Source organism: Rhea americana, unplaced genomic scaffold, assembly GCF_003343005.1.
Source record: "Rhea americana isolate MKP2758 unplaced genomic scaffold, rheAme1 scaffold_20, whole genome shotgun sequence".
Classification (NCBI taxonomy): Eukaryota; Metazoa; Chordata; class Aves; order Rheiformes; family Rheidae; genus Rhea; species Rhea americana.
This window is the reverse complement of record NW_028186150.1, coordinates 707220-733724: the sequence shown is the minus strand read 5'-3', so window position 1 is coordinate 733724 and position 26505 is coordinate 707220. Positions and strand designations below refer to the sequence as shown.

General features: G+C 38.3%; 1 protein-coding gene across 1 annotated transcript in view; it reads right to left on the bottom strand.

Annotated features, from left to right (window-relative positions):
- PEPD (peptidase D) overlaps nucleotides 1–26505 on the bottom strand; it is a 141220-nt gene that overhangs the window by 114492 nt on the left and 223 nt on the right. Inside the window, exons 2-5 of the mRNA XM_085303752.1 lie at nucleotides 21213–21396; nucleotides 19745–19872; nucleotides 3429–3492; nucleotides 657–704 (exon numbers count right to left, since the gene is read on the bottom strand). Of these exons, the coding sequence (XP_085159878.1) occupies nucleotides 657–704; nucleotides 3429–3492; nucleotides 19745–19872; nucleotides 21213–21396 (424 nt within the window). The remainder of the gene's footprint in view (nucleotides 1–656; nucleotides 705–3428; nucleotides 3493–19744; nucleotides 19873–21212; nucleotides 21397–26505) is intronic.

Below are 26505 nucleotides of genomic sequence, written 5' to 3'. Positions count from 1 at the left end.
GCCACTGCATTTGCTGTAAGGGAAAGCTCAGAGTCAGCAACTCATTTCTTACACATATATTGAAGCCAACAAATCAGACACTCTTAATAGTGAAAGATGGATTTATAAAACATTTGTCAGGAAAAGAAGCTGGGGGAGAGGTAACAGGGAAGAAGGGACTTGCTTGCAGGCTTTACCTCCACTTAGTCATTCTTGTTTCAGAGAAATAAGTAAGCAGCATTCAAAATACTTGACAGGCATTTGATCACACCCTTCTCCAAGAAGCTGGTATTACCAACCCAAGTATTCCCTGAATCCTTATGGGATCCAAATACATGCATGACATGACCAGAGAAACAGAAGAGAAAAATGGAGTTTGGACTCATTGTACACAGGCTGGAGGGTAGCACAGCTGACATTAAATAGGCTTGTCATGTTTTACCTGAACACATATAAAGGCACAGAGGATGCAAAATGGAAGGCCAGATCCTTCATGWGATCATGAAGGAGACAGACTAGACTGTACATCAATTTACATGCACAAATGTGCTCAAATTTGTCAGAACTGAACTACTTGTTGGAGAATACAGAGAGGGAACGACAAAGCAAAGAAATACTTAATAAACCGATCCTCTTATTTAAAATTAATAGTTGTTCTTCAGAATAATATCACTCACCAAAGTAAGAAGGGTAGAAGGTTTCTTTGAAGCCAAGACACTGGATATCTAAAAAGAAGTTTTAGATTGCCATTATTTAACTTTTTTCCTCCTAATAATCACATTGATATCAGTTTCCCCATTTCTTTATGCAAAATTTGCTGTATACAAAGTAAATGAGCTGGAAAGATAAAAATTCTCTTCCGATATATTTCAGATATTGTAATTGTACATGACACTTGCAACAAGAGTCGCTATATCACAAAATACTTGGACAGAAATGCAGTGCTTAAGTTGATAGTGTCTTTTAAAGACAYAAATATCAACTATATCTTAATCTGCTGTCATTCTTTGGAAGAAAAAAGAAATACAAGTCAAATGCTGTAATGTGACACAGAAATAAAGAACAACAGGGAGAATCTGCATCTGCAGTGCACTACCACATATAAAACACCTGCATTGATACTATTATGTTACARTGTTCTGAAAATTTAGTAATGAATATTTACCGTTATTCTCACTGGGCTATCTTTTATTGACTAGAACAGGCTCCTTCCTATCTTTCAAACATTTCTAATCGAGACTAGAATGTGTCTTTCAATGCATCTCTCACTTCCACAAGCTGTGATTGAAGGCTTTGAGTTCTCAACTTATATCATCCTTTTGCCACCACTAAAAATCAGGAATCCAAACGGAAACACAAAAACAGAATGAAATCCCCACAACATTGGTCTCTCCCAGTAATTCTTCCTTTCGGAAAATAGTGCAACTACCTTGACTTAGTAGTTTTCCCCTCAGCACTTCCTACCAAATAGTTAGAGGGATAAAAAGTTATTTTAGCTCTTCAAAAAGAATGCTATTAAAAGCTCTGAGTTTGTTTCAAAGGGGAGCCAACATTTTTGAATAGTCTGATTTCCTGACAGGTTAAAGAACAAACAAGAAATGTGCCGTATTTATCAGATGACTCACTTGGCCCATTCTTTTGAGGACAGAAAGTTTAAATGCTCATCTCACCACAAACAGTTAAGATCTGAATTATTATACAGCAGTCTTATTAAATAAAAGCAGAGACATATTTAGTCTCTACCGCACTGCTGCTATTTAAAATCAATATGTACTCAGTATAAGTTACAACTGTTTGGTCTTAATGGATTCTTCGTTTCCTGCTCATAGAATATTATTGATTTTTTAAATGCTTTGTCTTTTGCTTGCAACTATGTTCAGATAAAACTAAAAAGGGGAGGAGTATAAATACATTAAAGTTAAAAATAACCACAATCTCTATCCTAATCTTTTAAAGACTAAGGAGAAATGGATTTTTGGAGTTGTTGCAGAAAGGTGGGCACTGAACTACGTGTGTTTTGAGTTAAACAGATGACAAATACACAGAGCACAGTTCCACCAATGCTAAACCAGCTTAGTAGCATGCTAGTAATATTACCAAAGAAAGCATATAATCAATCCTGCAATATATTTTGTGGTCTATTTGGTAATATTTCTCAGATTTCATGAAACAGGATTACTCACAWATACAGATTGGTCATTTGTTGGCATAAAACTATCCTGTAAATCAGGCCCCTAGTGTCCTGATGCTGGAGAACCACTGTGTAAGCATCCCAGGCAAAAGTTATAGTCAGGGCCCTTGAAGGACAAACAATTGCAAGCTTCAATAGCCTCTAACTTCTACCCATGTACTCCAGGCAGAAAATGGTYTTTACATTGGAACAATATACTGTCCACGTAAAGAGGTCTTTTCCCCAGCAATGAGGTTTTTAAACTGCAAGGAAAAATGGGATAGAAGTACAATAAAGGCATTTGTTGATGGAAACTTATCCAAAACACCAATAAATGTAATTTTTCAAATGAAATACGCATTTTCCACTTGAATTTTTCACCCTCTGACAGCTAAGCATTGAAGCGCCTGCATTTTACAAGATGCCAACTTGCGCACGTCAAAAGACCACCTCTTCACAGCTTCCTCCACCTCCAATTACTGAAACATAGGATCAAACTTTACTTCATAGCTGGACTCATTATGAAAATGAAATGAAACATCTTCACAGTTGATTACAGTGAAATTTTGGGTCTAGTGAGTCAGGGCTAGCATTCAGGAGGGACAGAAATATCAAAATCTTCCTTTTCGAGCAGCTCTCCATGAAAATCACCCACAGAGCTTGGCAGGAATACTGCCCTCACCCTGCTGAGTCTTCCTACCAAAAAAGGATAATTGGCCAGGTGCATAATTACATAAACATCTGCTCAAAAACAAAATGAGAAACCTAGCTAAGCAAGTCATACTTACATTTAAAAAGGTGAGTTTACTTATTCAAATTTTACAATGATTCAAAGCAAGAGTAAGGCAGGCTCGTAGCTGTTTGGAGGTATAAAATAAACATAGGCTCCCAGTCAGAGGTAGGACATGCCACGCCACTTCTGCACTGCAATTTCCTCAAATCACCACACATTGCAAACATGCATTTAGCAATGCGTTTCTGCTTGTAGACATTCCCTTAAACTCTCAGGATGAAGATAAGAATTGAAAAATCTCATGAAGCACAAAACATGTTTGCAAGAAGGTTTTTGAAATAAGACTTCAGTGTTCAGCTCAAAATCGCAGCACTTTAGTTTTTTAATTTTTAAAATTAGGAGTGTTTTATAAGAATGAAGTATATTTTCTGGTATTCAAAAAAAAAAAAAAAGGCCAGGAAACACCCAGTAAGTAGATGAGCAAAATCACAGCGTCATATTAATTTCAGATTCATAGAAAAATATTCAAAGATACAGACTACTCACCTTTGTTACATAGTGAACTTCATCCACAGCATATTTCTTCTTGAAGTATTCAGGGGGGTGAATCCTTAGGAAAGCAACAGAAAGAAACATTCAGTTTTAGCTTTGCTGTAATATTCAATAGTTTAAGGCCACAGACAACGAACAAAATGCCCTCTGCTATCAGAGCAATAGAATCAGATATATGTACTATTTTAATAACCTTATTCTTGATTCTATTTCTCCATTTAGTAGATTACACAGAAAGTTACCACAGAAGATCACTATGCTTTAATCTGTGCCATGCTTGATACTTAGATTTCACTGTTCCCTTCTAAATGAAAGTTTTCTTCTTTCCCTTTCCACAAAATGATTCTGCTAAAGAATTTAGCCATACCATTTGTGTGTAACTTTTCACTTCACCATATGGAAGATGTGGAAATAGCAAAAGACCAGCTTGCCCTTTGTTAAGTCCACAGAAGAAGCAAAACATTCATTTCCTGCTCTGTAGTCCCTTGGTGCAGGAAGCTCTCCTGTAACACGACCCTCCAACGTGAGCAGGGAGCCAGCCGAGGACCACAACTTCTGGGACACGTTCGTGGCAGCCTTAGTTCCTTCAGCCAAAGCATCACTCCTGTAATGTAATGGGCTGTGTGGTTTCACATGTCCAAAGTGAAAYCTCTTCTGCCCTTTTCTCTCTAAAGTGAAATCACTTCTGCCTTTTTCAGCTCCTAACTAAAGCCTCCTGTTATGCAAGATGGCCACAGGAATTCGGGTCATGTGAAAGATCTGCTTGCAGTCAATTATTCACAAGCTGATTCCAGTCTCTAGCCCCTCAAAATATGTAAAATAATCAATGTAATTCTGAAAACATAATCTCAAATGAAAAGCAACACCCAGTCTGCACTCTTCCTCAGGTGAGAGAAAACAGGAAAAGCAGTGACGCATGTTTGCGTATTCTGTGCATTTTGTTTCATTTGCAAAACACCACTCTACACTGCCTGCTAGTTATCTATCAGCAGATACTGTGGCAACAACAAGCATTCATCTCAGCTGGGACCGCCCCACATCCTGAGAACTGTTCAGAGAATTCAGGAGAGGAGCGCCATGCACAAGAGAGATACGCCAACTATGTAAGCAGAACAGCACAAGATCAAAGGGGCCACAAGCAAGCTAGACTGGAGCCTGAAGAACGTTTCTAACCCTTGTGGTGAGAATCTGCAGAAGTGGGCAGACAAACAGCCCATTTTTAGGAGGCACTCAAGAACAAAGCTATGGTGCACAGCCACCAGAAATACCAGGTGCCACAGCTCTGACTCAAGTCATTTCTTTGAGCCTTGTGCGTGCACCAAGTCTTCTTCATTTTACCTTCCTTAATGCTCCTAATAGTGCTGGGCAGAGACACAAAAGACAACATTAAAACTTTTATAGTGTGCTTGTGGGGAAAGCAGTCTGCAAAGGAGTAAACCACAGAGTTAAGAAGAAAGTATCCATTTGTGAAATTACTACTAAAAACAACAGCAAAATATTTTGTAATGTGCACCTTTTGTGATGCTCCTTCTGCATACTCTTCCCATCACTGCTGGGTACGTCAAAGGAAGTTTTATCTATCTTCTTGCCCTGGCTCTCTAATTCTACATATATWAAAAAAAAAAAAAAAAAAAAAAAAAAAAAAAAAAAAAAAAAAAAAAAAACGCATTTTATAGTTCCCTTACCTCTGACTTCCATATACTCTGTTTTCACTACAGACATCTTTTTCTCTCACTCAGTCCTCAAATTTTCTAGTACTTTGATATTCCAGAAACACCAAGAACAAATTTAGTACTTTAAATTTTTGTTCTCCTTCACAGTTTCACCCAACTCATCTGGTTTCTCAAAGCTTCCAACTGTAAAACCACCTAATTTAYGGCCAATGGTAATTTATGGTAATAGATCCAAAGCACTGCCTACAACCAGCTATATTGTTTGAATTCAAGAACTGTTTCCCGTAAAGTGTAAATATTTCTTAAAAGTAGGCCCAGAAACACACTGGATTTTATTCATGTCATTTAAAGCAATTTAAGTAAGAGTAGGTCTCATTCTTCAACACACCAGTAAGAAAATTTCTTTCTTCTCATAACGTGTTTTTAAGCTTCTTTTGTCCATTTGTTGCCTTCTGCAATTGTGTGGTAGCAAACTGCTGCTAATTTACTTCTTTGGTTATGGTTGCTCTTGAGCTGCCATTGATTACATTCCAGCTGCAATCCCTCCTGCACCTCTTCCTATCTACGCTATCACTCTTTCACAAAGCAAAAGTAGCTCATCAGCCTTTCCAGGCTGAGGACTTTTTCTGTACTTTGAGAGAAAGAAAAAAGCAGCTTCCCACAATACTTGGTTCCCTCTCTCAATGAACGAGGTCATCCTTTAGAGCCTTTGGCTGCATCACACCCAGTGATGCATTACTGAGCTTCCCAGGCAAATGCTTCCTTGCTCTCTTGCTTTGTACAGAAGTCAGCAAGACTTGTAGTGCAAATAGCAGACACAGACTTCTCCGCTCCTCTCTGAAACCTTCAAGGCTCTGCCTCACTTCTTCATCCATTTAGCATTTAAGACCAGACGGCGAAAYAAATTCATGCACACTTCCCACAATGTACCATCCCCTCCCCAGCCCACAGAAACCATGGTGGCTCAGCTATGAAATCACATTTCCCTATGGATTACTAGGAAGATTTCTGCAAAAGTCTAGCCTATTGCAAAGCCATAGAGAAGGAAGAAAAAAGATGCACACAGAAGTTTGCATGAAAGTAGAAAAATTCTATGCTGTCCAATACAGAAAAATAGCATAGAAGGCAAAACACAAAAGCTCCTGCAGAAGGCAGAGCAAAGGTGATTCCCAGCAGGAGTTTTCCATATTCTGTCCAATCAACTTCAATTTTTCCTCTACTTCATTTCACACGCTATTTTCTGTCACATCACTGTTACACTCTGTATCTCCTCCCATGCACTTCAGATTTAAAAAATTTCTCCACTCCCTTCTTCCTATGCAGAGCTAGAGCTGCACAGCAGCATGCTCTGGCCTGAGGAAATTCACTCCAGGGTGACCACAGTGATGTGTCCCAGATGTTACCTGCACCTCCACTCTCAGTTTGGTGGGAATCATGAAAGGTTCTTGCACATTAGCATAGTTGTTATGGGAAAAAAGGAATGAATTCCTTAAAAGAGACAGGCTTCAGCATTCATTTTTATCCAATTTAAATGCAAAGCAAGCTAAAGCCTAGTGCTGACCATCACTGTCACAGGGAACGACACCCTCCCCAGGACACTCACTGGCATCATGAAAAGCAAAAGTTATAGGCAATTATGGTAATTTCAAGCACATTCGAAACTTCACACAGACGAGGAGTACTTTTCTCTGCAAATGATTACAAATGAATCTCAGACAGGTAGAATAAGTTAATTGGTTACAATTTTTAACTTTGTCTTTTTTGATGCTGGAATGGGCTGCCAATTTCAAAATTCTGATTAAGCACTGCAGAGACTAGAAGCAGAGAGGCCCACAGCAAGTCATAAATTAATTAGAAGGATTACCCAAGTGGAAGATATGATCCCAAGTATTATTGAATCATGTCTCCCCTCACCTACCCAAAAAATTAACATTCTTTAAAAGAAAATGAACAAGAGCCTACTTTTACAGGCTTTTCAAAAAAATATTCTGTGCAAAAAATTTTGGATTCCTSAGCAATACACATTAGAAAAATCTACAGAGAACAGCAGAATACTCCAACCCTCAAAAGGCTCAGTCTCCTTTCCGCAGAGTTTTATAGCTCAGCTTAACAAATATTAGTGTMGTTCCCAAGCCATTTCAGTTTTTAACCACTAGAAGAGTGGAAGTCATGTTTCATCTCATAATAGAAATAAGCAACTTTGAACTCCTGGAACCGCAGCAAACATATCACGTCCAAGTGCTCTGTGGCCTAAGTGGCTAGCCAAAAATTTGGAATCTCATAGTTTCTGGTAGTTAGAAAGAAAAATTAAGAGTCTAGTGCTTCTATAAATCTACCAGAATACAGTCCCTCTTTCTGTCACCAAAGGAGCCATAACACAGGAGTCTGGTTCTGGTTCTCCACCCAGCACTCATCACAATTTCCCATGCAATAAAAAAGCCTGGGTTATTTTGGGTCAGACACCAAAGCTGCTTACTGTCTGCTGATGCTTCCTTCACACTGTCCCCTTTCCTACCTTCTTCTACTTGATCCAGTTCACTTGTTTTCTTACTCTCAAGCTTTTCTTAGCAATTGAGAAAGGCTAAAGGTGGCTTAAAAATGCAAAGTTACATTTTTAAGAGAAGATTCAAAAGTTCAATTGAATTCACAGTGGTATGCAACATCACGTTGAGAAAGCAAGAAGCTGAACAAAACTACAACCTAGTTACTGSAGCACAGATTTTGTTGCCAGCTTTGACAGAGCAAGTATTACGACTGGATCCCATTTTAACTCAATCCTTYACATTGGCATGAAATACCTACTCCTCTGTTTATTCAATAAGAAGTTGAACAGCTCTGACAGCTTATCTATAAACAAACCAAACCATTTTTTTAAGCTTTTATGTAGTTGGACAAAATTCAAACCTCACATTTTTAGTAATATTTTACTAACCACATTGCTGTTTCAATCTTTAAACCCAACAAAAACTTAAYTGCATTGTCTAAAACCATTTCTAAACTGTTGTTCATTATATTGCACAAAAATTCACAACAGCAGCAAATCTTAAGAGATTTGTACAGATTTGATATTACTGTAAGAACTCCATTAAGCAACACCTCTTTGTATTCTAAAAGACTCTGGAGTAAAAGCCTAGAAACACAAACATGATAAAACAGTGTTTTCATTTTCAGAACTGCATTCAGAAGAGAAGTACAAATGAGATAAACTATGTTCACAATTTTTCTTTGGCATTTGTGACTTAGATTCATAACAACTGATAGCTATTCCTGAAAGAGAAAGGCAACTAAGCCAGCTCCTAATATATTTGTAACCTAATTACTGATACATATGCATACGTGTATGTTTACAGTTGCATCTAAACACTTTTCCAAGCTATCTTTAATACACGACAACTTATTCCTACTAGCTGCTTTATATTTGCAGCTTTTAGGACAGAGTTGCAGCATATAGTTCTTACAGTGGATCAAGCTTAAAGTGAAACTCAGCTTTTCTTTCAGCAGTCAAATTTGTTTTTTTCCTCAGTATTTCAGCCGGAGCTCTGAAATCCCAGTATTATTTATTGTATTACATTGCCTAGGATGAAAAACTATTCCCACTGGAAAAAATATTGTTAATTTTTTTTTCCACTATAGAACTTTGGATCAATTTCAAAACATTTGCTACACAGACACTTATTTCATAAAGAAAAGTTTCCTGTCTAACATTTTGAACTCTGTATCTAAAAGAGTAGAGACAAAAAGAAARATTTTTCCATTTTTTTTAATGCTAATTACAGAAAAGTCCTTTAAATGTCACTTTGTCAGCCAAGTACACCAGGTTATCCTGTAATAAAAAGTCAGCTATAAAAGCGTCTAGCAGCAGGCTGAACTAAAGACACCTTAAATAAAGGTGGTTACAGACTGGGATGCAAAGAAATTTTTATTTGTAATTATTCAAAATCTTCTGATTAAGAATATTAGACCTATTCACTCCATGTTTACTGCCTAGCACTTCTCGTCAGCCTCCAAATATTGGGTTTTGTCTTCTTTGGAATATGTGGCTGCAAACGTAAGTTTACAGCATAAACAACAATTACTTGGAGTCTGAGTATGTCTGAATATCCTAGGCAAGTACAGCAAGCAGGGTAAGAACATGCACAAAGACTCAATTAATTTCAGTCTCTGCAATATAAATATTTAGAGCAATGATGAGCTGGGGAAACATGGATCACACAATACCTCATGCAACATCATTCAAAAATGTCTGCAAGTGCAAGCAAAGCACATACTCCTAAAAGCTACCAGTGAGCACTGAAAATTTCTTCTATGATGCGTGCTCAGATTGGAGTTAGTAACATGTTTTTGTAAAATTATCTTCACCCAGAAGGCTTATTTTGCTACTGAAGAATTACAGACACATGCATACATACCTACATATGCACACACACACACAAATATCTCTCTCTATACTTCTCTACACACACACACACACACACACACACACACACACACACTTCAAGTTTCCTGGAGTTTAGCAAGTTTTCTGAATTGTCTCCTCTAAAAGCTGTACAGGATTCCTCCCTCCCCACAACACAGGTTAAGCAAAAAGCTTCAGCTTTGTGCACTGCTCTTAACAACAGAAAGCCACTTTTTGTCTWTATCAACTGGGTTTGCCCCAGTCTGGTAAAAGCCATTTTCTCCAACAAAAATTCCATTGAACTGGAAAGTGATGCAAGCAATTTCCCTATACCCTTCATAGGCCTGTCTTAATGTTAGTGCTATTTTCACATACCTTGCACTTCCTAAAATATCTGCTGTCAACTCATAGGTCATAAAAAACACAAGAGATCAAAATAAAAATCAGGTACGTATGCATATTCTGATTTCTAGATGCATTGATTTCCAAACATTTGATAGTGTACCTGCCCTACGGCTCCATTTTGCTAACAAGATCTTCCTTCTGGCTCTCTGTTCAAACTCTTACAGTAGGCTGGAGAACGCCTTTGTTAACTCTTATAAAATACGTGGATAAACACATTACCTGTAGCAAGTTTACTGCTGGAATAGGAATTATCTCATCACCATCACTCTACAATGCTTCACACATTTTTCTTTCCCTTCAAATATAAAATGCAAATATAAAATGCAAATACTTTATTGAACACTTAAATCAGTAACTGCACAAATGGCAGTTGTGCCATTTCTATCTACTAGTACAAGTTGTTTGAATTAGAATGGACAGTTTCGTTCTCTCTCATGTTTTACTAATCCTTAGCCTTAAGCTTGCTCCCTTGTGCACTCAGGAACAGTCCAAACTGTTAGCTCAGTTCTCTTGTAATCAGTTTGTCTAGCCTGGCAGACACAGGAGAACCACCAGCATGCTTGTATGTATCACAGGGTTTTTTATTTCTGCATTATGGGGGGGGGGGAAGAGTTCAACATTTCTGAGGCAGAGAAAGTAAAAGTCAATGAAAACTGATGTGAAAAAGTAGCTCTACCTCCACATAGTTTATAACAGACATGTAACCAAGGTTTGAATAGCTTTACAGCATTTCTGTCTTCAGATCTGATCTTTGTGTTTTGAAGTTAAAGAATAATGCTTTACTGTTATACCATAAAAAAGCAAGTGGTGTATACTAATGCAGGCTTAAGTATCAGATAACAATTCACCTGCAAAAGGAAGATGTTAAATTAATACTACCCCATATAGATAGTAAAGTAGTATTCCAAGTTGTCTGACCAAGTGCTGTCAATGAGCATGTGCTAGCACCAAATAATGAGAATCATTTGCTATTTCCAATCACTRAGACCTGTCTTCAGTCAAGAACACCACTGACATTCATTTTATTTACTTTTTAAAAAGGATCAGTAGCACCATCTAAACAAAAGTCAGYAACCATTTTGAGAATCTATTAACACATCAGGGAGGAAGACAGCAAGCTCTGATGCAAAACAAGACGTGCCATACTAAAGATTGCCTAATGTGATTAAAATATAGCCTTGTCCATTACTTAYTATATGTTAGGCTTTCAGATTCGCAGCCTCAGTTACCATAAAGTGATGTTATTACAAGTAGCAATTAAAAGTAACATAGCTGGAACAAAAGCAGAATAGGCAAGTATCAAAAACACTATTCATGATAAGGCCTAAAGCAAAACATGTTGTACAAGATAACGTTCGGTGCACAGTGCTCTCTTAAAAGGTCCTGCACTTACTATGTTTATTATTATCTCAAAGGCATGAGAAACTGTCAAAGCCCTTATCAGCAACTGAGAACAAGATGATTCTTAGATGGTGAGACAGAAAAGGTAAAACTAACAAATTTTACAGCCAAAGCTTTCGGTTTTCAGGGGGGAAGCATACTACAATTTACAACAGTATTGTTTCCTCCACTCCATTTTAACTTTCATATTTGGAGTAACAGATCTAACCCACCATTTTATGGCAAAATCACTTTCTCTAAAGTAAATAGTTTCTCCTAAGCAAAGTAAATACACGTCATAGCCTGCACGCTGGGCCTACGTGGAGCACTGGGGTATGCACACACGTACAGCTAGCAAGTCATTGCACTAGTTACACAGCACTTCCCCTGCTTTCCAGAGCTGCAGATACACTTACGTATGAGAAGAAACATGTGTGCAAAGAGAAAACTGAACAACCATTATTTTCAAAAATTGAAGAAGGTATAAAACAGTACAAATGGGCTTGCTGGCATCACTGACTGCCTTCAGCAGATRTGTTTTGACTAACGTAATGTTTCTCTAGATTTCTGTTTGATCCTTTGAAAGACCGAAGTACCAGCATACAACCACGCTTACTTTCCCTCGTTCCTTTTGACAGAGTCCAGAGCAAGACGGATTTCAAGAAAATAACAGAATTCAAAAGAAGTTGAACTGAAGATAACACTCACGCTGTTCTGACTGAAAGAAGGCAACCAAGGCTGCAGCCAAACCCTCATCTTACAAAGTGTCAGAACRATGGCACTCACATGCATGATACATGATGTTGGGCCTCTCAATTGTCCAAACAGATTCCACAAAAGCATAAAAACCAGGAAAAAAACACGGACTGCAGGGCTTACGAAATCAGAAATGCAGTGTTAAGGAGACTCTCAAGGTTCCCCCTAATAAAGGTCAAACTCCAAACTGTTTGTAGTCCTCTTGTTCAGCTATCACTGGCATTCTCAAGAAATGACAGGTTCATTAGGCAAAGCCTGGATGACTTAAATAAGAGATACAAGCAAAAGCTATCAAAAAAAAAAAAAAAACACAAAAAATTTGCAGTACGATAACTTGTGCTTTGTTTCTTTCTGCAAACAGAACACTTCCCTGGCGAGAAGGACTCTATACCAGGTGAGGAAAAAGCTGTGGCCAAGGATATTTATACATACTGAAATCCCTGTAAGATTCCCCATAACTTAACAGGGCAAATACTCACTAGGACTCCACACCAAAAAAAAAAAAAAAAAAGGGGGGGGGGGGCAAAATAGGAATTATAATGGCTAAGAGGGTAAGTACAATTTTTAGGTGCCTATACAGGAACAGTGCTCCACTCCATCACTCCATGTTAAATGCTAGTCTTAATTCATGGTTCTTAGCTGATGGAGTTATTTACTGGACCTGCCAATAGCAGATGCTCTGCTTTTATTTTGGAAAAACATCTATATTGAAAGAAGCAGCAATATTTTATGCCCCACACATAAAAGTGTGCAGCAAGCTCTGGAACATGTGCAGCACATCCTGTATCCCTCGTATTAATTCGTAATAGCATAAAGGAAGTGGTACTGACTTTATAGCTGCTAAGATGACCTGAGCAGCTTTAAGAAGGAGATGACATTACTCCTATCTTACAATTCTGAAAGAAAACTAAACCACAAAGATATTAAAGGAACTTGTCATAAAAACTTATCGGGCACAACAAAAAGGCAGATTTAGCCTCGCAAGCAGTGTCCAACCTCTGGGCTACATCGCCCTGGCAGGACGAACAGGCCACAACTTTGGAGCAGGGGCAGAGCCAAGCATCCAGCACTCAGAGCTCAAACACCTTCAGATCAAAGGGACACTGGGCAAATAAAACAGAATATGCCTGTTGTTCACTCACATTCAGATCTTGAGAGGTTAATATTTGTTACACTTCTCCCTATCCTGCTTTAACAAAACAGTTGTTTTCTTTTCCTCTTCATACATTTCTCTTGACATAGCTCAACACAGGCGAGACTCTTTCAAAGAGTCGTTCCTGAAAGACTAAAAGCGAGGGTATGCAGAGATGCATACTGCATAGGTAGCAGGGGATACAAAACCTAAAGAAAACAGCCAACAGCAACAGTTGAGAATACAACTGTTTAAAAAGTGGAAGAGCTGAGGCACCACTGTAGTCATTTCCCTTAAGGGTATTTTGCAGCTTAAAGTATGTCCCCCAGTTCAAGCCTACAAGAAGAGGAGCTTTGCACCCAAACCGGGCAGCCACATGTGCAATGATAGAGCGGAGATGCAGACCTTGGCAAAGCCYGCCTGGAAAAGCCTGGAAAGGGCATTTCCTAGCTGCGGCTCATCCTCCTAAAAGCAGCATCCGAATCCTTGGAGGAAAGACAGATGGTATGCCTGCCTGGAACAAAACCTGAATTCTCTAATACTCCAAAATGTAATCAGGAGTTTATTCTACTGAACTTGGTATTGCTGCTACTGCCTTTAAGTGTAAAATAAGAAATGCCTGGTGAGGGTTACCAACACTCACCCTACCACAAGCCTGAGGCAAGCACAGMCAAGAGTGTACTTTCTGATGCTGCAGTTTAAAGTCACCTCTGGTTATTAAAAACTGTRGTGCAGCATAGTTAAGCAGAATTACCTAGCACTGAATCAAAAGGAGGAGAAGGGAAAAAGCACTCCAAGGCTTACTGAAATTGCCAAATTGTGCATCCAGCTTCAGGTGTACACTGATAGAGATTATAAATCAGTGGACTGTTATAGGTTACTACTATTTTTTTTAAAATGTTCTCAACATAGAATACAAAGAAACTTAAGAAGGTAGAAAGCAAAGATCTGTAAAAATAATTATTGAATTCAAAATGACTAAAGAATACACATTCAACTTGGACAGTTGGAATACTGAGACAATTACTAAACCAATAAAGTTGCTGTATCATGGATAATTTGAAAAGCCACAGCATTAAAGTAGCACAGTTTTGGGGAAAACGATCATCAGTAAAGTGGCAAGAGCAACCCAGACACTAATTATTCTATAAAAATAATTTTTATCACAAGAGAAATACCGTAACAAACAAAAGGGAGACAAGAAATAGAAATCACTGTACTATGGAGGAAAATTGAATCATGGAAAACATGCAGCATGGGGAATTAGACAGAGTAAGTCTCATCAGTCAAATGCAATCAGCTTTATCGTACAGAGTTTTGAAAAGACTGGATAAAGGATAAAGCAACAGATGTACTATCTAAATAATAGTAARATATTTTATGAAAAACTCTCTGAAGAATCTTACTCTCAAAAATCAACTCAAATTGGCTCAGAAAGAAATACTGGGATGTACCCTGAAAACTAATGATTAATCATAATAAAGTGAAGAGTCTAAACTGGAAAATAAATAAATAAATAAATGAGCTTTTCAAGTACTGGGAAATCCACAAAACACTCACTGACAAATGCTGTATCAATTTAGACTGATGTTTTCAGAAGTTAAAATGATAAGCAGCAATGGACTTTAAGTCTTGCTTAGTAGGATACTGCAGAGACTGAAATTAGTTCTAATGTTATTCAGAACGAGAAGCAGGACTGAATATGTTCATGAGACCCACAGATGGCATTTGCAGGTGATAACAAACTTTATAGATAAATTGCAATTGACAGTTGGTAAAAAATAGTAATAAGATGACCTAAAGGAATGTAAAACCTTTTTTTTTAAATGTAGTAAAATTAAAGATTCAGTGGGGAGGAGCAAGGAACAAAAGATGGGAAGAGTTCAAACTGATATGCATGGAAGCCATACTAATACTGCCAACTAATCTTAAGAGAAAAGTGCAGAAAAAAATATCAGGGAACGATAAGATAGACTGGTTTAGAAGGTAAAACCAAAAACCCTTCTAGAGAATACTACTTGAATACACAGCTCTAAAGCATGTTACAGAGAAGAGGGCCCATACTTACAACATCAGTAAAACTCATGTGGAAAACTTTCTGCATTTCTAAAAAATCTGCATCAAGAAAAGCAATTAATGTAATTTAGAGTTGGTACCATACACATCCCCCCCCACAAAAAAAAAAAAAAAAACTTCAAAAGAGTCGTCTCAGATTTCAGGTTGCATTGACCTTGACTTCTTGTACCCAAAACCTTAGACTAATTAATGCACCAKTCTCAGCTACCACCATACAGCCAGACAAACATACCATGCAGTACATAAGTTACCATTCACAATTATTCAGAATAGAAATGCCACATTTCATGGATCCCCTGTAGAAAAAGAAATTGAGAAAGTGATTTCTTAGCTTCTATGCTACTCATTATCGTGGCTGTACACAGCCTAGAGGGAAAAAAAAAAAAAAAAAAAAGAAAGAAAGAAAGAAAAAAAAGAAAAGAAAGCCTGAGAACGTGCCTTACAAAAGGAGTATGCAAGAAAAACCACACTTTTGCACCATTTCAAAAGGCAGTAAAACTTCTCAGCTTTGCTGAAGTCAAATTTAATCACCAAAACCAAACGTTGCTTTTGGTTTAACCTACTGAGAAAATGAGGGTAACCTTTAAGAAGGTTGTTCGCTAGGTCACTAAGAAAAGATCAACATTTATAAAGCATTTCATTGTATATTATTTTGGCCCTGAAGAGCCACACTAGGGTGAAACTTGTAAATATAGACATCTTCCCATCAGCTTCTTGGTGAAAAAAATGTTACTTACAATGGATACAATGTTAAATTAATACTGTTATAGTTACTAATCAGCCCAGCAGGGCTTTAAYGAAAACACAGGAAATTGCATATAAATATTTCTCTATCCCATTTAATACATATTTCTGAAGTTAGAGCATGAAAGTGTTAAAATATTTTTGTTTTCCATTAAAAATGCTCTTTATGTGGCAAGGCAATTAAGTTATTTTGGCATCCGCTCCACATAAAGCAGCTGCTGTACAGTATGTTTTACTTTATAAAATATCTTTAATCAGCACACTGACTAGTTCTGTCATTTATAATTAAGGAGGTAAATGGCAGGTGCAGCATTAATTAGTGAAATTGAAGTCTTTGTGCAAGACATGCAGTCATACAACTTACCGCTTCCAAGGAATAAAAACAATCACTAATGGCTTTGCACCACAAACTTGCCTAAGTAAGACTATGCAGAGAAAGTGGGGCACTCACAACATATTATAAGACTGTAAAGGCTTCAGAAACATATTACTGGATTTGTTTCTTAAACTCTTGCTCAGAAAATAAGAGTGGAAAAATAACTCAGAAGAGGAAAAGTCTATGCTAAGCCGTTCAACAGAAGTCTTTGTTTCTGCCTCACAAACTGGGGGAAGAGCTAAAAATCAAGAGTTACACAAAATGGTTCTCTTAGTTGTTGGCTCGAGTAACCTTTTCAACTAAGCTACAGGCTAATCCCACGTTAGGGCAATTACCCAGGCTCAAAATTTAAAAAGAGATTGGCTGTTGTTGTATGCAGCGCAACCTCTTTAATATGGAAAAAGGAGGACCAGTCTTATAGAAACACTTGCAACAATACTGCATTGCTATCCTAAAATTTTTCKTTTGGTGAAAGTACATTGCCTAAATGCTAAGTTAAGTTAAATCCTTCCTGAGTTTTAGAACTTGCTTAGGAAAGACCATGTTGAGGAAATGAGGCATTCCCAACATAACTATGTTTCTGGAGCCTTTACAACATTGTATCACTGGATTTGTTCAGTTTTAAAACTGAGGAAATTATTGTGGCTCTGAGGACTACTAAAAAGAGCGTTACCTAGTCTTACAGCTACGTGCCTACCATTAGAGCACACGCATTCAGGGTGCAGTCTGACAAAGAAGAGTGGCCTTCTCGGAGAAGGGCTCCCTCRGCGTGGGCACAGTGGAGCGCTGGTCCTTGGCAGACCCCAGACCTGGGCAGCTTGCTCATCATCTCCGGGTTCGCCTTCTCTTTACACTCCTCAGACATCACCTCACCATGCAACACTGCCCTTTACTGATAAGATTTGCTTTCCTTGAAGGAACACTGCCTTGATATTTCACAGTGATTCTTGAGTATTTCCATCTCCAGAACCCTCCAAAATACTATCCCTATTTAATATTTAAGGTGACAACACAAYATTCAGATCTTAAACTTCACTCTAGAAACTCTATCCCTTCCAGTTTCACCAGATTTCTTTAAAATCCACAGGCTGTATTTTAACTCTCTACCTCTCCTGAGGTAGACACCCACCAGAGTTTCACCTTTTCATTTCAATCCTGAATTGATAGTACACTTACAGGCAACACTTACTGGTTCAAAGACCCGCAAAAGACAACAGTAAAACTGAGGTGTAGCTGRTGAGATTAAAATAATTGCAATGCTCACGGGTCTCCCCAAAATGTAACACTTCACCCATCTCTAACAAATGCTCTCAAACACTTCATTTGTTTTGGCCAAAATAAGACTGCAAAATTGAAAGAGTGAAGAAACCCTACTTACGCATTATTTAATAGGAAAAGGGTTAACACTACTGATTGCCGTCTTACCTAAGTGATGTCTCTGAACATAACCAAAGATAATGTCTTTCAAGGCACAAGAAACGGTTCAGTTTCAACTGTGAAAGAGCAACAGCCTATCAAAAACAATAAAAGCTTATTATAATTAGCAAATCATTTGATAACAGTAGCAGGAGCACCTTCTGCATTAATTTTAAAAGTATCTGTGTGTTTCCRCCACAACTCCAGTACAGATTTCCARTCTGCCTTGAATAGAAAACTGAATCAACACCAGACAAAACAATCCCACCCTGCACTATGAACTAGAATAGCTGTAGAGTTCTGTAAGATACCAAGCTTGCAAAACAGCATACAAGGAATTAAGGATTTGTGTTTCATTGATGTTAAATGAATGTTCCATCAATGGGTAGATAGTACTTTCCACATGTACACATACAAGCACTTCCAAGGCAAACTACAGTAGATAAAAAGCAGAAGATGGACAGCAAACTCATTTTTTTCAAAGCTAATTTTGACTTAAAATTGAATCTTCTGGGAAGGAACACAATCGCTAGCACTACCCCCTGCCAACTAGCTTATGAAGCAGAACTGCAACTGACTCACAAATGAGTTATTCATCCATCCTCCTTCTGACAAGCAGAAAAAGTACATGACCACAGCTGACAGAAAAGAAAACAGGACTGTAACAGACAGATTCAGGAGGGTAAGAAGGATAATTTAGAAAGCAAAGATGTTGTGATAGAAACAATTACCTCCTCTTGCAGAATGTAGTGAGGTAATAGCAATAAACCATTTTTACCCACTCTTAAAATTCCATAAATGAACCAATAATTAGTGCTGTACCACAAATCAAAAAAGTTATAATTTGTACACAACACAATATTTTCTTTGAAAATGCAAAATGACACAGYGGATTCTCAATAATATTTTTAAGACTTTTCAGATGAGGCAAAACCAGTGCGGGTAGCAAACAAGCAATCTGAACTAGCAGAAGAGAATTTAGGAGGAGGAAAAAGCTTTGTCTATAAATGCAAACAAACACCACCAGGGAACAGAGTTTAGCAAGTACATGTGGGAGTTGAATAGAACCTACCCTCCTAAACAGGTGCAGCTTTCAGCTGAAATATTTCAGATAGCAGTATTCACATTTTAAAGTGATCAAAAGCAATTTCAGTTCTAAGGGAGGTCTAAGACAGTAATAYTCACATAAACTCCCTGAGAAGACAGCAGCCCTGCCCTACCATATGGTCTGACACGGTTCAGCATATGGGATTGGTTGCAACTATTTTCCTTTCCCCCAAATTAGCATTAAAATGTAAGTGATAGCTTCAATTAGAAATAGAGCAATCTGAGCTCAAAATATTAAATTAGAAGTAATTCAGTATTCTGAGATGTTGTAGTCACCAAAAAAAAATTACAGTTTGTTGGTATAAATATAATTAAGATTGAGAAAGTAAATGAACACATAAACAAATCAATTTCTTCACTGCTATGGCACTGAGCAATATTTACTACTGGTGCAGATTGAAAGAAAAATGTTTATGACATATTCACAAGAAAGAATTAAAATCGTTYTCAGTCTCTTAGCTCATAGCAAAAAGGTATGATCAGAGAGGATAAACTGCCTTCTCCCATTCAAAAAGCCCCATTAACTAAGAAGAGTGCAAACTGGAAATCAACTTGAAAATGCCTGCTTTTCCCTTTTCCTTCTTTTGTGCCTTAACAGAGGATTTTTGGTTTCTTTTATGGTTCAGCTTCCTTTCATGGATACTATAGTAGTATTTTAATTCTGAATGTATTGTCTACCACCAAATGGGGATATAACTTGATATCATAAGATCAATACCAATTGACAAGAACGAGAGATGGTATGAACAACTGGTATTAAAAATCATACAGCATTTCAGCTATTCAAACAGTTATATTACATYAAATGCCCAGATACATTATAACATAGTTTAAAAAAATATGTCTTACTTTCCCATCCAAATYGCGTAGCTTTCAGGAAGTTGTGGAACAAAGAGTATGGATCTTCCAGTATCAACATCAACTGCTCCAAAGCAGCCTGCTTCAGTCACTCCAAAAGTCCAGTGAAAGTAAGATTCCTAAAATAAGATGAAGTACATTCTTAAAAGAAAACTCTCACTTCCACCAACTCTAAAAATACAGCRTGGCACATTCAAATTCATGGAACTAGGAAATAGCAAGAGGTCATTTTTGCTTTTGGAAATGAAGGAAGGGAGTTAAAGTATTTCAGAACAATTAGTTTTAGTAATGCAAATCCCTCTGTTGACTATTGCAAAGGATATGAGATTAATAACCTACACTAAGAAACAAACACCACTTGACTCAGGACAATAAATATATACAACGTAATAAAATATATTTCTCCAACCTAGAATTAGGGCAAATAGCAGCACAAAGAAGCAATCACGTTACACAAGTGGAGAAGGCAAAAACAGAGTGCAGATTCATTGGGTTGTGATGGCAGAGTCCTGAAGTAAAGACTTGGCTTCCTCCAGAGAAGAGGAAGCTGGCCAAGTGATATTCTGCATTAAGAACAAGCAAACAAACAAAACACCGAATAGAACATAKAGATGAATTTTGACAAGACAAGACTGGTGTACACAGACATACACTCTGTTACCTTGAAAGGTATATTAATCTCCTCTAAAAGCAGACCAGTAACTACATTAAGACATTCACTATCTAGATTAGAAGACAGAATTTATTCTTTTTGTTTCTTCGTAACRTACAACAGTTCAGCTAAATTCACAAAACAAAGTGAAGCAGCACTGTAGCATTCAACAGAGCAGTGGCAATGCAAAGCACACAGCATTGCAGGAGGAGATACAATTAGAGCTGAGTTACGCCAACTTTTCCAAAGACTACAAAAGCATTTAGCATGACATTAACAAGTTATTCAGTCTTAYCCATGGCACAAAAACACACAGGTACTTTATAGAAGAGTCCAGTTTGAAAATATACATCGTGGTAATTTCTAAAACACATCCTGTTATGYGGAAACCACTATTTGTAAAAGCTTTGAATACACTCTTCTGTGAATTAATTCAATTTCTAGCACTGAGATTGACAGTAACATGCTGCAAAACAGAACAAAGCTTATTTTTTGGTGATAGACAGGACTGAAAAAAAACAAGTAGTATTTAGTTTCTATCTTTATGTTAAACCCTGACAGSCAGTAATTTCTTGAACAGATTTAGGTCCATTAAACCAGATTATAAACCTGCACAGTAAAGCACTGAMAGAACTGGAGAAAGTAACTCCAGACTGAAGAGACAAAGTCACAAAAAAGCTAACAGACTTAAGTGAAGCAAAGTAATGCAAATATGCACACATCTCTGAGATAAAGGGAAAATAATAATAAAAGAGTTTAAGAATCAGGCAATTCAAGGGCCAGCATCTTAACTGATTCAGCTCTTACCTGGCGAAACACAATACCAGTATCAGTGCAGTACCTCTGGGTTTCTTCCCCACCCTGCAGCAGAACAACAGAATTTGCCTGGACATCCTTGTTCTGTTTCAGGCGATCACACAGGCGTCTTCTGTTCAAGGCAAAAAGTGCTGCAGGCACTTTCAAGGTCTCATTTCCCAGCCAAAAGGAGGGCCTAGAAAGGATTTTTTTTTTTTTAAGTTAACAGTTAACACAAGACCAAACAATAGCTAGCATGATTTAGTGGCACAGTGTTTGTTATTTYAGTATAGAAAAGGAAGTTTAATTCAAACCCTACAAACAAGATGTTAATTGTTCTAGTGGAATAGATGCTGTATACAAGCATTGCTCTCTAACTACAACGCACGGCATTATAGAGAGAAAGAATAAAATACACACATTACTCATGAGTGCCAAGWAAAAGGAGCTGGCACAGCTGATACAGCTGGCTGCAGCGATAGCCTATAGCATGTCACAGATGTCACACTCCTCCAGGTAAACCAACGTGAAAAGGGGATGCAGAAAGTGACAACAGCCTCAGTCTGCTGAGTAACAGCAGAACAGAAGAGAAGAAAATGAGTTCCTGAAAACAGAAGTGAAAGGTTGCATTAAGTCTGGCAAAACTCCTTCAGCAAGTCCTTCTGGGAAACGCCACAGGAGCTAAAACCAGGACTGCAGAGGAAAGATGGCAGATAGCAGGTGTAGGATGACAGAATTTCCAATATTCACATCATATCCATGTATTTCTTTAACATATATGTATGCTTGCACTTGTACACACAGCAGCAGCTTCAAGAAGTGCCTGAGCTCCCGCCCACGGCCAGCAGTGCTGCTGCGATGACTGCGACCCCATCGYATTTCACTAGCTGCTTCCCACAACTGGCTCAGGCAGCACAACCTGCTGCTGCCACCCAAGAGTCTGGACATTTCTAAAAGCTTGTACTCAACAGAGGCTCGACTGAGAGAACAAGGTTTAAGACAAAGTTCTTTTTAAAAATGGTTATTAAGTAATTCAACTGTTTAAAATACTACAAAAAGTACTACAAAAATATATAGCTGATTTGCTCACATTTGTTACAGGTCCATACYTGCACCTTTTGGAGCTATCTCTAGAAGTAGTGTAGCTTGTAGGATTTGTTTTCATTCATCTGAGAAGAAAAGAATCTTATAGAGCATTCTCCTATTTTATGTTTGTTAAAACAAAACAGTGATTTGGAGCTTCAACACCACAAATGAATACTGCTTTATCAATAAAACCCTAAGATTTAATGACCATTTGTCCAATCTACCTCACCTCTTACCTTATTGAGGACACCCTTCCAAATAGCCAGACGGTCACTTTGTTATGTTAAAATGACAAGAAATGAACCACCTATGAATTTAACCTTAGAGAACCAGAGTAAAATTTCTTAACAGTTATAGTTTTCATGGAAAAACTGGAAAGTAATCTTTGATTTATAGCTGTATAAAATAACCTCCTGAAAGACTTTATCAGCATCAGAAATGTAAACCCGACAATTTCTTACTGCAGACGCAGCATAAAAGAGCTAATAAAATATTTTATTTTACTTGTTTATAACTACTTGATATAACAGTGTAAGTCATTTTAGAAGGTGAAAGACTTCTCTTGCTAATCCAGTTTTAAAACTACCTGTCTAGGAGTTTAGCTGATGATGCACAAAACTCAAATGTGATTATTTTTATTACTTCTCCCTCCAAACCTGACAACCCCAGCAGTATGGCAGGTGTTAATTACAAGGACTGCAGACAACCTATTCTGGCACATTAACACAACATGGAAGCCCAGCTTAAGCTTTCATTTTGGAGTACCCACATCTTAAGGATGAAGCAAGTTCATACAATCCAGGCAACAGCTACTTACTATCTTAAATCAGATATTGAACCTTAAACAAGTTAGGACAAGGCTCTTCAGATGCAAAGCAGCAGCTTAGCAACTCAGTCCTGCATCCAAGCAGGATCATCCCTGAAGTAACTCCATGCAGGGGCTTAGAAATCATACGCTCACCGTACTACCAGTGTAAAAGAAAAAGGCAGAATCAGCTACTCTTACGCCATACATTTCTCTTAGATGCCTGTGTATGATTAAAAAAAGTTTCTAGCCTACACACACATATACGCAGACATAGATTCTAGCACAACCTGTACTGGGTTTTTTTGTTTGTTTGAAAGAAAGGAAAAAAGACTCTTCAGCTGTAATTTCACCCTGTGCCTGTGCACAAGGTTGTTGGTTTTTTGTTTTTTGGGAGGGTTTGTTTGTTTGTTTTTAATTACAGCAAAAAAGGCTCTGATCTCCTTCCTTTTCCAGGCCTATTCTCACATCCTGGAGCTGACACAAAGCTGCTGCAGAAGCAGGTTTTCATCTGCATTAAGTTTACTATGAATGTTTTTATTGGGCTCAAAACTTTTGGTAACTAGAAACAGACTCAAGGAGAAATAGTGACATCAGGCTGCAATTGTTACTGATAGCTTCAGTAAGCCACATTTAACACATCTTTTACTGTCATCCTAATACTTCAGTGGAAATGTTTTAGTTAAAGATGCAAAATAGTTGTTTTTCTGCACATTTGAGCTGACTCCCACAGCAAAACCGTGTTCTCCCTTATACATAAGAGATCCTTCCCTCTCCTCTTTGAATCTGATATCACAGCTTTAAGCAACAGCAGAATCTGGCCCTACGCTGCTGCTTTAGACTTGCATTGTTTTTTCACCTGCAGGGCGTTGGTCTCTATTTTAAGGCTGCCAAAACAGTGACATTAGCTGAGGGTCCTGGATCTCACAGTAAGGTTTGTAGGACCAGAGGGCTGGGCTGAGCATTTTTGCAGATTCTGCTCAGCTCCTTGGATTCACTGTCAAGCAYGCGTACGTAAATTCATCCTGCATGCTGGCTAGGCAACAGACCTAGACTCCAGATTGAAGTTCTGCAGAGAAAAACTGACAAGTTTCAGGGAGGACTAGACTTAGAGAAGCTTGCTTCCTCCTCACTTTGCTCTCTCTTTCCCTCCTCTCCTCCTGCAAACCAGCTGCACTTGCATGGAGTTACAGAGGGACTAACAACACAGTGAGGCACCCAAACCTCCACCTCACCAGCAGAGGCTGGATTGCTCTATATGCACGACCCCACTGCCACCCTTCCACACTTCACGCAGGCTGCTCTTTTCACAGACTAGCAGCTACACAGAAACTGAAGTAGTACAGCTCTCTTAAGATGAAAGCATGGTTCCACACCTGGTTTCTATTGCAAATAACGACTTAGGAAGAGCAGCACTCTCAGTATTCAAGATCGCAACAACTGTCTTCAAATACAGGCCTCACCATGTAACCACTGCTCTGTTGTGACCATTATTCTATTACCAACTACGAAGCACCACAGGTTATGAAGTCACTATTGCCTTGGTCTTTTTCTCAAATTCCTTCCTGCCCAACTGTTAAAAAACACCCTGTGCCTAGGTAGCACCATCTGCACTAGTTTCAAATACAGGAAGTCAAGCTATGCCGTGGAATAGGTTGGATGGGTACATGTATACGACTGCTTCACACATGCACCACTCTTATGTACAAGGAAGAACACTCTGAAAATACACATGCAATTCCATCAGTGTAAAACCTATACGCTTACCCCCTAACAGTACTATGGCAAAATTCTTTCTAGAGGGGGAATTACAAGCATTCAATCTGGGTGAGCGGTCTCAAACTGCATGAGCAGTTAACTTCACACAAGAAATAYCAGAATTTAATTAGTACAATACATTTGCTAGTCCTTCAAGATCTGTTTCTTCTGTTAGCATGAGGGACACTAGCTTTTCCAGCCACAAACTCAGCTTAAAATTGTATCAGTCACTTCAGCATCTTTCATTTGGACTATCTCACCACTTGTAGTGCTGCCCAGCACCCACATACTACTGTTGAAAAAGGAAATGGTGGAAACTTTCTGCCCAACAGTGGAATAACAAAGCATTTACCATCCATTGTTTCCTTATATTTAGACCTTCTAGTACAGTGTTAAGTGTTTGATAACAGGCAATGAAGCATACTTAATGCAAACACTACTTTATGGCACACACATCTTCGAAACTATGCAAGCTTCTGAAAATAACCAATAAAGCAGGTGTCAGAAATGGCTTCTTGGAAGACCAGATGAACTGAAGTTCAACTCCTCCATTTGCATTAACCAAGTACTGGTATTTGGCCTTACTCAGTCTAGTAAAGGCCTTCCACAAGAGCTGACAGTTTCCCTACTGCTAGTCACACACAGTTTTTATCATCAGTTAGGCCTAAGCCCACACAAGAGCTGTTTTATTTTATTATACTGGAAGTGAACTAYATTTAAAATACACTTGTCTCTTTAAAGGATCTTTTTCTTTGCCTCAGAACTGTTGATTTTCAAAGATCATTTCAGAAGTTCTGTATTTCAGAGAGATTACATTTTGTAACTTTATGAAGCACCTGATGTTTAATTTTTGTGTTGATGCAACCACCAGAACAYGCTAGTAACAATGAATTTTATTTTATTTCTGCTTTTCCCATCTTTCACTTAACCTTCTTGTTCTTCTGCTTTTTCAGAARAAAACGCAGACTGCAGTTTCTATTCTATGCAGGTCACTGAGACAGGGTCCAGCTATSAATGGAGTCAAGAAAATATTGAAACTATTTTTTCCAAGGAATTTTCATTTGTTTATTAAATAGGTCTTCTCTGTTTTGACCTACAGTTTGAGTCATCATCAGCTTAATTTCTCCTCAATGTTTAAGACTGTTGCCACATCAAATACATAAAGCGCAAGAGGCCTATGCTAAAGCAAACCAGCTACRTAAGGAAACCAGCAAAAGCAATCACTGCTATTAACGGCGCAAACYAGATGTTTTCTTTAGTGCCAGCTAAGAACTCTTCATTTAGTAACAAGTAACTAATCTAACAGTTCTAAGTTACTGCCCTGTTTGATTTCCTATGCACTCGCTTTCTTGCGGCATAATTTTGCTAACAGCTGGAACCGGCGCTGAGAGCCGGCGAAAAGGGAGCCCGTGGCGGCCCGGGGGACGCACGGGCAGGGCGAGCTCCGCGGGACAGCCAGTCCCACCSAAACGCGCCAGGGCCAGGCCCCAGAACGACCTCTTTCGGGCCAGTCTGAGAAGCTTCTCCTCCCCCCACACGCTTTGATACTTTTTAATAGAACCTTTGTAAATTAATGGAARAAAACGCTTAACCTGTCAATAAAACGCGTGAGGGACCGGGCGCCCTGCGCGCACGACCGCCGCCAGCCCGCGCACC